General features: G+C 48.2%; 1 protein-coding gene across 1 annotated transcript in view; it reads right to left on the bottom strand.

Annotated features, from left to right (window-relative positions):
* trpm5 (transient receptor potential cation channel, subfamily M, member 5) overlaps nt 1-14,863 on the bottom strand; it is a 39,309-nt gene that overhangs the window by 863 nt on the left and 23,583 nt on the right. The window contains exons 12-21 of the mRNA XM_072465495.1: nt 13,985-14,108; nt 13,123-13,268; nt 9,506-9,618; nt 8,842-8,940; nt 7,725-7,983; nt 4,720-4,838; nt 2,514-2,646; nt 1,618-1,792; nt 657-825; nt 114-292 (exon numbers count right to left, since the gene is read on the bottom strand). Of these exons, the coding sequence (XP_072321596.1) occupies nt 114-292; nt 657-825; nt 1,618-1,792; nt 2,514-2,646; nt 4,720-4,838; nt 7,725-7,983; nt 8,842-8,940; nt 9,506-9,618; nt 13,123-13,268; nt 13,985-14,108 (1,516 nt within the window). The remainder of the gene's footprint in view (nt 1-113; nt 293-656; nt 826-1,617; nt 1,793-2,513; nt 2,647-4,719; nt 4,839-7,724; nt 7,984-8,841; nt 8,941-9,505; nt 9,619-13,122; nt 13,269-13,984; nt 14,109-14,863) is intronic.

Below are 14,863 nucleotides of genomic sequence, written 5' to 3'. Positions count from 1 at the left end.
TCGTGTCCGACACGTTCGCGCCCGACACGTCCGCGCCCGACACGTCCGCGCCCGACACGTCCAAGACCGACACGTCCACGACCGACATGCTCACTCCCGACACGCTCACGTACCCAGGTGCTCCTGCTTGGACTCGGGCTGCTTGAACAGGCTGAAGAAGGCCTGCGACAGGTGACTGATGATGATGAAGGGCGGGGCCAGCGCGGGCCGGCTGTGGTACTCCACGATCAGGTTGTACCTCTGAAACTTCCAGAAGATGTCCGTGTTCCCCTGCACCACCTGGAACGTGTAGCTGCGGACGACACAGTGGAGCTTTACACGGCGCATCTAAAACTCGTCCTTTACTCATCGTTTTATGCATTATTCAGACTGCAGACTTCGGATATGAATATTTCATAATGTATATGAATAGAAAACAGGTCGCAGCACTTCTATCATATAATTTTGCACAAAGCTGTATACATAAGGCATAAGTATACGTGTATATTCTGACAGTCAATGTAGGTCGTTTGAGAATGACCTACAAAGGTTTTTAATCCTCATTTATCCATCGAAGAAAAAGATTCAGTCGTATCATCTGGACATTGGTTTTGTGTCCAAACTGCTGTTTTGAGTTTTAGCTTGACTGTATCGAGCTACTCCTCCCCTGAGCTGACCTGAACATGGCGATGAGCAGGTTGAGCAGCAGCACGTTGGTGACCAGCAGGTAGATGACCAGCAGCAGGATGACCAGCCAGTTGGCGTAGAGGTTGGGGCAGGGCGGTCTCAGGCCCTGGATGATCTCCTCTGTGTCCGTGGTGCAGTTGATCACAGGCATTCGCGCCGCTGACGACACATCCCACAATCACACTCCGAACATACGGTTCATTCACATTTACAGCTGTGACGAGGCAAGTTAACGAACATTTGAACTCATTTGCGTCTTGACACACCCACTGGAGGCAGGACGGGCAAAGTGTCCTGCCCAAAGACACAACATCAGGAGAGGGTGCTTGACATGACCATTTTTACGCCCATCTTAGATTACTGTCTGAATAATTAATAATAATAATGTTTTTCTTCCCCAAAATTCAACTCAACGGTGAATAAAATGTCTTCTATAGTTTTCACACAGTTTTGAATTAAGTTGTGTTTAATATCTTTGGGATATCAAACTTTATCAGGGTTTATTTTTGCGCTCGGGATGGACATCATCAGGGCAAAAGAAAGACGCAGCATTTTACCGCATTGATAAGAGAATATATTTAGATAATATTGTGAATGTTGTTGCTGTGAAGATTTGCAAAATTTGAATATGAGTTTATTTATTGAGTATATAGTTTATAGTAAAAATGCAACAGAAAGAGCTGATATAAAAAAAAGAGATATATGCATTTTCTGATACGTTTTTACAGACATTTCACATTGATCAGATTATTAAACCTCAACCAAAACGATTCAGGGCACTTTTTAACACAGTTTTTGTTTTATTGTCATAATATCGTCTGAATATTGTCATTGGGATATTATTTTTGTCAAAACCACTCAAATCAAGTACCCAAACACCATCCTGGACCGGTGGGAGGACGCTCTACCACAACGCCGATGCCGCTGCACACACGGAGTATAGTGCATTACCGTCTATCTCCTCCAGGGGGATCTGTCCGAAGATGTGCAGGTAGGGCCGGTACAGCGCGCGTCGGAACACCCAGTCGATGCGCGGGTCGTTGGGGTGAAGCAGGGCCTGGGTCGCCACGCCGTACGCCAGCAGCCACACGCACAGGAAGAACAGGAAGAAGAAGACGTCCTTCATCTGCAAGAGGAACGCCCACGTGCAGTTGGCTTGGGTGTGGTTACATTTAAGATGACATTTAAGAGATGAAACTAAACCCGGGTCACATCGGGTTTAAACCAGGACTGTAGACTCGCCAGTCGGAGGAGCAGAGAGGAGAACGTCTCCTATCTGACGAGGTAGAGTTAGGGGCCTGAACCAGAACTGAACCAGAACTGAACCAGAAACATAAAAAACAGCAGAAGACCACCAACAGACGTACTTAGACAAGCTTGATAACGCTAGCAATCAGCCCAGGTCTACACTAAAGAGGTGGTGCTCTCTGTGGCTGCGTAGGTTTTCTCCAGGTATTCCAGTTTCCCCTACCATTTAAATGTGGGTTAAATAAAAGATCTACTAGCTTTTAAGTTGGTTAGTAGCGAAATGAAAGTTCGGTGAAAGGGTATGCACTTTAAAAATACTGAGGAGCACTTCCTGGAGAATGTGGAATCAAGCATTTTAAACAGGATTCTGCCTCATAACACAGGATTATGTCTGTGAATGTAACCAAACACGTGTTTGTTATGTTTTGGAAGAGGACCCATTGCTTTGCTAGCATTGTTAGCATTGCTAGCATTGTAAGCGAAAAACACTGTAATTATATGCAGAATGCACTCAGCTGTGTCACTTTGACCCCAAAGCGACTTTTACAACAAAATGTGCTCAATTATATAGAAATTAAAAAAATGACTCATTTGCTGACCATTCTCTCCACGATGATGATCTTGGGGCCCAGCTGCTTGTGGATGGCAAAGATGTGGATGAGACGCAGCGTGAACACCATGAAGTCTATGGCCAGGACCGTCCTGCCGGCCTCATATGTCCCGTCCACCATCCTGACCACACACATGAGGGTTTAAGGAGGGCCATGACTGACCACACACATGAGGGTTTAAGGGGGCCATTACTGACCACACACATGAGGGTTTAAGGAGGGTCATTACTGACCACACACATGAGGGTTTAAGGAGGGTCATTACTGACCACACACATGAGGGTTTAAGGAGGGTCATTACTGACCACACACATGAGGGTTTAAGGAGGCCATTACTGACCACACACATGAGGGTTTAAGGAGGCCATTACTGACCACACACATGAGGGTTTAAGGAGGCCATTACTGACCACACACATGAGGGTTTAAGGAGGGCCATGACTGACCACACACATGAGGGTTTAAGGAGGCCATTACTGACCACACACATGAGGGTTTAAGGAGGCCATTACTGACCACACACATGAGGGTTTAAGGAGGGTCATTACTGACCACACACATGAGGGTTTAAGGAGGGTCATTACTGACCACACACATGAGGGTTTAAGGAGGGTCATTACTGACCACACACATGAGGGTTTAAGGAGGGTCATTACTGACCACACACATGAGGGTTTAAGGAGGCCATTACTGACCACACACATGAGGGTTTAAGGAGGGTCATTACTGACCACACACATGAGGGTTTAAGGAGGGTCATTACTGACCACACACATGAGGGTTTAAGGAGGGTCATTACTGACCACACACATGAGGGTTTAAGGAGGCCATTACTGACCACACACATGAGGGTTTAAGGAGGGTCATTACTGACCACACACATGAGGGTTTAAGGAGGGTCATTACTGACCACACACATGAGGGTTTAAGGAGGGTCATTACTGACCACACACATGAGGGTTTAAGGAGGGTCATTACTGACCACACACATGAGGGTTTAAGGAGGCCATTATTGACCACACACATGAGGGTTTAAGGAGGCCATTACTGACCACACACATGAGGGTTTAAGGAGGGTCATTACTGACCACACACATGAGGGTTTAAGGAGGCCATTATTGACCACACACATGAGGGTTTAAGGAGGCCATTACTGACCACACACATGAGGGTTTAAGGAGGGTCATTACTGACCACACACATGAGGGTTTAAGGAGGCCATTATTGACCACACACATGAGGGTTTAAGGAGGCCATTACTGACCACACACATGAGGGTTTAAGGAGGCCATTACTGACCACACACATGAGGGTTTAAGGAGGGTCATTACTGACCACACACATGAGGGTTTAAGGAGGGTCATTACTGACCACACACATGAGGGTTTAAGGAGGCCATTACTGACCACACACATGAGGGTTTAAGGAGGGTCATTACTGACCACACACATGAGGGTTTAAGGAGGCCATTACTGACCACACACATGAGGGTTTAAGGAGGCCATTACTGACCACACACATGAGGGTTTAAGGAGGGTCATTACTGACCACACACATGAGGGTTTAAGGAGGCCATTACTGACCACACACATGAGGGTTTAAGGAGGCCATTACTGACCACACACATGAGGGTTTAAGGAGGCCATTACTGACCACACACATGAGGGTTTAAGGAGGGTCATTACTGACCACACACATGAGGGTTTAAGGAGGTCATTACTGACCACACACATGAGGGTTTAAGGAGGGTCATTACTGACCACACACATGAGGGTTTAAGGAGGCCATTACTGACCACACACATGAGGGTTTAAGGAGGGTCATTACTGACCACACACATGAGGGTTTAAGGAGGCCATTACTGACCACACACATGAGGGTTTAAGGAGGCCATTACTGACCACACACATGAGGGTTTAAGGAGGCCATTACTGACCACACACATGAGGGTTTAAGGAGGCCATTACTGACCACACACATGAGGGTTTAAGGAGGGTCATTACTGACCACACACATGAGGGTTTAAGGAGGGTCATTACTGACCACACACATGAGGGTTTAAGGAGGCCATTACTGACCACACACATGAGGGTTTAAGGAGGCCATTATTGACCACACACATGAGGGTTTAAGGAGGCCATTATTGACCACACACACCTCGTACATATGAGTATATGTGCATGTGTACTTGTACCTGCAGGAGACTCCCACCACAAACAGCGAGATGGCCACCATGTCACACTTGTTCCAGTTGTCTTCCCAGTACAACTTGAACTTCTTCAGGATGTTCATCTCTTCGTCTGTGAAGAAGCTCTGGCAAAAACACAGATCCACAACAACATTTTAAGACCAATAAATAATTACAGCGGTGAAGCCACATGTTTATCAAATGCACGGTTCAGTCCGCATGGCTCTAACGTTCATGAGCTTTTACACAACGCAATGCCGCAGCTAGCATGTAGCGCTAGCTGACCGCTATAACCGCACGACCACACGACCACATGACCACACGACCACATGACCACACGGCCACATGACCACACGGCCACATGACCACACGGCCACATGACCACACGACCACACAACCATATGACCACACGGCCACATGACCACACGACCACATGACCACACGACCACATGACCACACGGCCACATGACCACATGACCACACGACCATATGACCACACGGCCACATGACCACACGGCCACATGACTACACGACCATATGACCACACGGCCACATGACCACACGACCACACGGCCACATGACCACACAACCACACAACCATATGACCACACGGCCACATGACCACACGACCACATGACCACACGACCACACAACCATATGACCACACGGCCACATGACCACACGACCACATGACCACACGGCCACACGACCACATGACCACACGACCACATGACCACACGACCACATGACCACACGACCACATGACCACACGGCCACACGACCACATGACTACACGACCATATGACCACACGACCACATGACCACACGGCCACATGACCACACGACCACATGACCACACGACCATATGGCCACACGACCATATGACCACACGACCATATGACCACACGGCCACATGGCCACACGACTACATGGCCACACGACCATATGACCACACGACCATATGACCACAAGACCATATGACCACACGGCCACATGGCCACACGACCATATGACCACACGACCATATGACCACACGGCCACATGGCCACACGACCATATGACCACACGGCCACATGACCACACGACCACATGACCACACGACCATATGACCACACGGCCACATGACCACACGGCCACATGACCACACGACCATATGGCCACACGGCCACATGACCACACGACCACACGACCATATGACCACACGGCCACATGACCACACGGCCACATGACCACACGACCATATGACCACATGACCACATGACCACACGCCCATATGGCCACACGACCACACGACCACATGACCATATGACCACACGACCATATGACCACACGACCACATGACCACACGGCCACATGACCACACGACCACATGACCATATGACCACACGACCACATGACCACACGGCCACATGACCACACGACCACATGACCACACGACCATATGGCCACACGACCACATGACCACACGACCATATGACCACACGACCACACGGCCACATGACCACACGACCACATGACCACACGACCATATGACCACATGACCATATGGCCACACGACCACATGACCACACGACCATATGACCACACAACCATATGGCCACACGACCACATGACCACACAACCATATGACCACACAACCATATGACCACACGGCCACACGACCACACGACCATATGACCACACGACCATATGACCACACGACCACATGACCACACGGCCACATGACCACACGACCACATGACCACACGACCATATGACCACACGACCACATGACCACACGACCACATGACCAAATGACCATATGACCACACGACCACACCCCCCGTGTGGTCATGTGGTTGTGAGAGCCTGATGTTCACTCAGACAAACTTTGAACCACAATTGATGCTGTAAAAATGTGTATGAATGAATAAGCGGCGATACAGAGGGTTTATGTGAGGTCAGGAGCCGGACAGAGGGTTCATGTGAGGTCAGGAGCCGGACAGAGGGTTTATGTGAGGTCAGGAGCCGGACAGAGGGTTTATGTGAGGTCAGGAGACGGACAGAGGGTTTATGTGAGGTCAAGAGCCGGACAGAGGGTTTATGTGAGGTCAGGAGACGGACAGAGGGTTCATGTGAGGTCAGGAGCCGGACAGAGGGTTTATGTGAGGTCAGGAGCCGGACAGAGGGTTTATGTGAGGTCAGGAGACGGACAGAGGGTTTATGTGAGGTCAAGAGCCGGACAGAGGGTTTATGTGAGGTCAGGAGACGGACAGAGGGTTCATGTGAGGTCAGGAGCCGGACAGAGGGTTTATGTGAGGTCAAGAGCCGGACAGAGGGTTTATGTGAGGTCAGGAGACGGACAGAGGGTTTATGTGAGGTCAGGAGACGGACAGAGGGTTCATGTGAGGTCAGGAGACGGACAGAGGGTTCGTGTGAGGTCAGGAGACAGACAGAGGGTTCATGTGAGAGGTCAGGAGACGGACAGAGGGTTCATGTGAGGTCAGGAGACGGACAGAGGGTTCGTGTGAGGTCAGGAGACGGACAGAGGGTTCGTGTGAGGTCAGGAGACGGACAGAGGGTTCGTGTGAGGTCAGGAGACAGACAGAGGGTTCATGTGAGAGGTCAGGAGACGGACAGAGGGTTCATGTGAGGTCAGGAGACGGACAGAGGGTTCGTGTGAGGTCAGGAGACGGACAGAGGGTTCATGTGAGGTCAGGAGCCGGACAGAGGGTTCATGTGAGGTCAGGAGACGGACAGAGGGTTCGTGTGAGGTCAGGAGACAGACAGAGGGTTCGTGTGAGAGGTCAGGAGACAGACAGAGGGTTCGTGTGAGAGGTCAGGAGAGGTCAGGAGACGGACAGAGGGTTCGTGTGTGAGGTCAGGAGAGGTCAGGAGATGGACAGAGGGAAGAACCACGACGCAAAGGTCAAATATTGACTTCTGTTTATTTGTTTGATTGATAAAATATATTGGTCGAATGATGACCTTGAAATAGCAGGTCAATTTTGAAGAAAGTGGTGCGTGTTCACCTGCCGTATCTCCTCCAGCACCAGCGTGGACACCCAGATGTAGAGCATGATCTCTTGGGCCCCGGGGCCATAGGGCGGAGGGGGCCTGAAGTCCAGCAGCAGCACGTACATGAAGAGGATGAGGAAGGCGAAGTACATGATGACATTCCCCAGGAAGACGGTCACCGGAGCGCTCCAGAACCGTCTCCAGCGCCGCAGGAAGAAGCGCCACCACACGGACGCACAGGACTGGTCTGCCGGGCCCCTGGGGGACGAGTCTCTGACACAGGGACACAGCTATGATCACTGGAGGTTACACAGTATGTGATACTTCAATACTTCTCAGGGTTCAGTGTCAGGTTCATGCAGAGGCGGAAAGTCACTTTTACTTGAATAACTTTAGTTAAGTTTAGTATTTCTTCTGTTTTTACTCCTTGAGTAATAGAGTTAATAACAGCTGTTACTTGAGTAAAGGTTTTTGTTACTCTTTCCATTCATTGTTTTTCCTCTAATTCCCTTTTTGACTTTATATATGTTGTTTTATCATTGTTTTATGTTGAATCACCAAAACAAGTTGCTGTGTTTGTGAATTCTGTTCATCGACGATGGAAATAAACCTTTTCTGATTCTGATGTGACACGATTAGGGTTTTTTGTCTGTATTATTTGGAAATACAAGAACATGTGTTTTACAGAAACTCATCAAAAATTAGATTTTAAATGAATTTCATGTCCACACAGTAAAAGTGAGGGTACCTAATGGTTTAGTTAGAAAAGAGTACATTGTGTTTTGTATCATCATGTATCATGTCTGTGGCCCAAAGTAAGGGCGCAAAGCAGCTCTCTGATTGGCTGTGCCTGGGACTGCCCCACATTCACTTTACGTCTGAACAAAGCTTTTCTAACGCCACGTATGAACTTTAAATGACTTTATGTCAATATTAACAATGTGCCAAAAGGTTTGTGAGAGCGAGGAACCAGATCGACACGTTTAATCCTTACTATTCAGTACTACAGTAGTTCTCCAAATACTTTTACTCTTACTTGAGTCTACTACTTCTTACTTCTACCTCTGTTTCCATGTACCATCATAATCAGAGCAAACCGCCTTTAGTTCAGGGGTCAGTTAATGCACTCACAGAGGGTCATCGTCGTCGGTCAGGAGCAGCGCCTTCTCTGTGTCCAGACTGTCCAGCTCCACAAACTGACCCTTGCTGCTCTCCTCCAGCTCCTCATCACTACCACACACACACACACACACACACACACACACACACACACACACACACACACACACACACACACACACATTATTATAGTGTCGTAAAGCATGTTTTTTGATGACTGCGATTTGGCATCCTCTCCACCAGGTGGCGACGGCCTGGCTCGCTCACGCCCCGGGCCCATGTTTTTAACAACACTGTTTATTAGAAAAAGGTCTGCTGCTGTTTTATGTGTTATTGTTTCAAGGGCATAAAGCGGTTTAAATAATATGGTTTCTGTAGCAATACTGTAAATCACACTATAAATATGTTTCCTTTTGATGCCTAATAAACACATACTGGTTATTGTTGTAGCCATCTGACATCCACTATCTGTGCAGCGCTCTGACATCTGTGTTCTGTACTTTATTTTGTCTCATATGTCATAAAAAGAATGGGACAAAACTCCTGGAAGACTCGATAAAGCTCGATAAAACTCTCCAACGATTTACAATAAAACAAGACCGCTTCAAGGACAAGGCCGACCACATTTGTATCATGCGTTTTTCACAAAAACTAAGTTGTCAGAATGAGCACTGACCTGAACTTGATGAGGTTGGTCCAGATGAGCGGCGGGAAGAAGAAGGACACCACCAGTTTGGAGATGGAGGTGTCTGTTGTCATGGCGCCCCACCAAATCTTCGTCAGCAGAGCCTGGACAGGAAACGTGTGCAGTTTAGCAGGACGTTAAGCTTTGATTCAAGCTAAACGGAGCGTAACTCTGTCCATAACACAACGTCTTATCAATCACAAACTGTCAATCACTCAAATGCATTAAATCAGACAAAATATAATGAGCTGTTTTCTGTTCAAATTAGATGCTGAAGTCGCTTGCCACCAGAGGGCGCTGCAGGCTTTATAACCGTTTATAACAAGGTACTGCACAGACAAAGTATTTATGCAGGTTTATTCATCATTTACCATGAACAATATGACGTGGAGGAGGAAATATGTTGGCATTTAAATAATATCGAGAATGTTCATAGTTTAAAAGGAAAAAGACACATTTAAAGACACGTTTTAACACATTTCTATTAGAGTGACATCATATCGACTGAATATCGTTAAGATAAAACATATTCATCAGGCCATCAGGAGGGACGAGAGCGCCATCATGAGGGACGAGAGCGCCATCAGGAGGGACGAGAGCGCCATCATGAGGGACGAGAGCGCCATCAGGAGGGACGAGAGCGCCATCATGAGGGACGAGAGCGCCATCAGGAGGGACGAGAGCGCCATCATGAGGGACGAGAGCGCCATCAGGAGGGACGAGAGCGCCATCAGGAGGGACGAGAGCGCCATCATGAGGGACGAGAGCGCCATCATGAGGGACGAGAGCGCCATCAGGAGGGACGAGAGCGCCATCATGAGGGACGAGAGCGCCATCAGGAGGGACGAGAGCGCCATCATGAGGGACGAGAGCGCCATGATGAGGGACGAGAGCGCCATCATGAGGGACGAGAGCGCCATCAGGAGGGACGAGAGCGCCATCATGAGGGACGAGAGCGCCATGATGAGGGACGAGAGCGCCATCAGGAGGGACGAGAGCGCCATCATGAGGGACGAGAGCGCCATCAGGAGGGACGAGAGCGCCATCATGAGGGACGAGAGCGCCATCATGAGGGACGAGAGCGCCATCAGGAGGGACGAGAGCGCCATCAGGAGGGACGAGAGCGCCATCATGAGGGACGAGAGCGCCATCATGAGGGACGAGAGCGCCATCAGGAGGGACGAGAGCGCCATCATGAGGGACGAGAGCGCCATCATGAGGGACGAGAGCGCCATCATGAGGGACGAGAGCGCCATCAGGAGGGACGAGAGCGCCATCATGAGGGACGAGAGCGCCATCAGGAGGGACGAGAGCGCCATCATGAGGGACGAGAGCGCCATGATGAGGGACGAGAGCGCCATCAGGAGGGACGAGAGCGCCATCATGAGGGACGAGAGCGCCATCAGGAGGGACGAGAGCGCCATCATGAGGGACGAGAGCGCCATCATGAGGGACGAGAGCGCCATCAGGAGGGACGAGAGCGCCATCAGGAGGGACGAGAGCGCCATCATGAGGGACGAGAGCGCCATCATGAGGGACGAGAGCGCCATCAGGAGGGACGAGAGCGCCATCAGGAGGGACGAGAGCGCCATCATGAGGGACGAGAGCGCCATCATGAGGGACGAGAGCGCCATCAGGAGGGACGAGAGCGCCATCAGGAGGGACGAGAGCGCCATCATGAGGGACGAGAGCGCCATCATGAGGGACGAGAGCGCCATCATGAGGGACGAGAGCGCCATCATGAGGGACGAGAGCGCCATCATGAGGGACGAGAGCGCCATCATGAGGGACGAGAGCGCCATCAGGAGGGACGAGAGCGCCATCATGAGGGACATAGGGTGCAGAAATGATGATGAATTAAAAAATGTTACGTAAAAAGCATATTTAATGAAAAATAATGACATATAATTCAGTTCTTTTACTTGTAATTGTTTCATTTTTTTGCAGTGGAAGTTAATTCAGTTGCTGCAGATGCTGTATACTTTATATATATATTACATTACAGTGTGAGTAAAGGTTTTATATACTTTATATACATTACAGTGTGAGTAAAGGTTTTATATACTTTATATACATTACAGTGTGAGTAAAGGTTTTATATACTTTATATACATTACAGTGTGAGTAAAGGTTTTATATACTTTATATACATTACAGTGTGAGTAAAGGTTTTATATACTTTATATACATTACAGTGTGAGTAAAGGTTTTATATACTTTATATACATTACAGTGTGAGTGTTCACTGATCGATCTGTATTTTCATTGGACAGTTACACGAGTACTGTATTCACAGTAGTGAGAGTACATTGAGTACACGGTGTAAATACAAAGGCTCAGGATTAAAAGGCTTAATTAAACTGTGTGTGACTCGTTCCTTGATGTAAAGCGCTTTGAGCTGTGGAAACATGTTCTTTATGTTTCTCACTTTGAACTCTAACTTTCTATGTATTCTTTTGATTTGAGTAAAGTAACTGTACTCTGAATACTCTGAAACTGTGCCCTACAGTATTCTGAACATGTACTTTCCGTGTATTTAGTTACTTCCCAACACTGCCAATGGTTTTTTTTTCCTCAATACAATATTCACGATGGTTGCTATAGAAAGATCATGTTTTCTGCTCCAACATCCTGACGAGCGTTTAGTGCTTTAGTCTGTACTTTTATATTCTTTATATTCTTTATATTCATATAATGCACTGGAACAGAGCGAGGCCCTTGGTAAACGTTCTCGCTCTGATTATTTAGCATTTAACTGCTTTTATATTTAAGCAGGACATTTGATATATTTAAAACTGAATACTTGAACTTTTGAAGTACAAATAACAGTTCTGTTCAGGACTGAACTCACTTTACTCAGAACTCGTCTGTTCATTCATGGATTGTGTGTTCTGTGTGTGTTCTGTGTGTGTTCTGTGTGTGTTCTGTGTGTGTTCTGTGTGTGTTCTGTGTGTGTTCTGTGTGTGTTCTGTGTGTGTTCTGTGTGTGTTCTGTGTGTGTTCTGTGTGTGTTCTGTGTTCTGTGTGTGTTCTGTGTGTGTTCTGTGTGTGTTCTGTGTGTGTTCTGTGTGTGTTCTGTGTGTGCTCTGTGTGTGTTCTGTGTGTTCTGTGTTCTGTGTGTGTTCTGTGTTCTGTGTGTGTTCTGTGTGTGTTCTGTGTGTGTTCTGTGTTCTGTGTGTGTTCTGTGTGTGCTCTGTGTGTGTTCTGTGTGTTCTGTGTTCTGTGTGTGTTCTGTGTTCTGTGTGTGTTCTGTGTGTGTTCTGTGTGTGTTCTGTGTTCTGTGTGTGTTCTGTGTGTGTTCTGTGTTCTGTGTGTGTTCTGTGTGTGTTCTGTGTGTTCTGTGTGTGTTCTGTGTGTTCTGTGTGTGTTCTGTGTGTGTTCTGTGTGTGTTCTGTGTGTGTTCTGTGTGTTCTGTGTGTGTTCTGTGTGTTCTGTGTGTTCTGTGTGTTCTGTGTGTTCTGTGTGTTCTGTGTGTGTTCTGTGTGTGTTCTGTGTGTTCTGTGTGTTCTGTGTGTTCTGTGTGTGTTCTGTGTGTGTTCTGTGTGTTCTGTGTGTTCTGTGTGTTCTGTTGAGGGGAACCGTGCGACTCGTGGTTAAAAGCTCTATTACTTGAACTCCGTCGTGGGCGAAGAAGGACTTGGCGTCGGCCTCAGTCGCCAGGTTCAGAACGGTGGATTTGCTCCAGCACTGAGTCCGTCTGATGAGCAGCGCGTACGCTCTGTCCTCACTGTTGGAGTAGCACTCTCCGAACACATCTGCACACATATGTATATATATATATATATATATATATATATATTTATACATACATAATATACATAATATATATATATATATATATATATATATATATATATATATGTATATACATTTTATAAGAGCTTTTCTAGTGTTTTTTAAAAGTTATCTGTTTTTTATTATTTACTTCTGTAACTACTTTGTGTTGCACTGGAATTTCCCCTTTGTGGGACAAATTAAGTTTATCTTATCTTATTCACTCTAAACTCTGTGTCGTCTTTGTTATCATAAAATAACACAGAGACAACACAGACTTTTTTATGTGAATTTACCACTAAATCTCTTTTATCATAAATAGAGTAAAACGATGCCCACTCGCCGCGCTCAAGAAGCCAGTTTAAAATGGAGTTAAAAGGGCGACTGCACGTGAAAGAATGGTCAAGTGTCATTAGATGTGTATTAAGAGTATTACGAGTGTTAAGAGTATTAAAAGTATTAAGAGTTTTAAGAGTATTAAGAGTATTAAGAGGCTTTTACAGATGAACTTCTGGTGGAATTATAGCCTCAATAAAACGACAGGTTAAACTTCCAGAGTCAGTTCAGTTCAAGTGAAACGCTCGTTTATCGAGAGTCAAACATGTCTGACATTTACAGTAACTTTAGAAGACAAACACGAATAATCACGTACTTTAGTAATATTTCATTTTGAAGTAGCAGAACTCTTCAGACTCACCGAGGGCAAACTGCTCGTACTTGTTCTCCTTCATCCGCCGCGCAGACTCCGCCTCAGACTCCAGGCGCGCCATTTCTTTGAGGATCTTGCAGCCCGCCAACGCTGCTGCCACCGCCTCTGGGCCCTGGAGGACACGAGGGACGAGAACGCCATCATGAGGGACGAGAGCGCCATCAGGAGGGACGAGAGCGCCATCAGGAGGGACGAGAGCGCCATCAGGAGGGACGAGAGCGCCATCAGGAGGGACGAGAGCGCCATCAGGAGGGACGAGAGCGCCATCAGGAGGGACGAGAGCGCCATCAGGAGGGACGAGAGCGCCATCAGGAGGGACGAGAGCGCCATCATGAGGGACGAGAGCGCCATCAGGAGGGACGAGAGCGCCATCAGGAGGGACGAGAGCGCCATCATGAGGGACGAGAGCGCCATGATGAGGGACGAGCGAGCCATCACGAGGGACGAGAGCGCCATCACGAGGGACGAGAGCGCCATCAGGAGGGACGAGAGCGCCATCAGGAGGGACGAGAGCGCCATCAGGAGGGACGAGAGCGCCATCAGGAGGGACGAGAGCGCCATCATGAGGGACGAGAGCGCCATCAGGAGGGACGAGAGCGCCATCAGGAGGGACGAGAGCGCCATCAGGAGGGACGAGAGCGCCATCATGAGGGACGAGAGCGCCATGATGAGGGACGAGCGAGCCATCACGAGGGACGAGAGCGCCATCATGAGGGACGAGAGCGCCATCAGGAGGGACGAGAGCGCCATCAGGAGGGACGAGAGCGCCATCAGGAGGGACGAGAGCGCCATCATGAGGGACGAGAGCGCCATCAGGAGGGACGAGAGCGCCATCAGGAGGGACGAGAGCGCCATCAGGAGGGACGA

This window comes from Eucyclogobius newberryi, unplaced genomic scaffold (assembly GCF_026437365.1).
Source record: "Eucyclogobius newberryi isolate DKJ021-1_F unplaced genomic scaffold, fEucNew1.0.hap1 SCAF_5, whole genome shotgun sequence".
In the NCBI taxonomy this organism is placed as follows: domain Eukaryota; kingdom Metazoa; phylum Chordata; class Actinopteri; order Gobiiformes; family Gobiidae; genus Eucyclogobius; species Eucyclogobius newberryi.
Note: the sequence above shows the minus strand (reverse complement) of the source record. Positions and strands in the feature narration are given on the sequence as shown.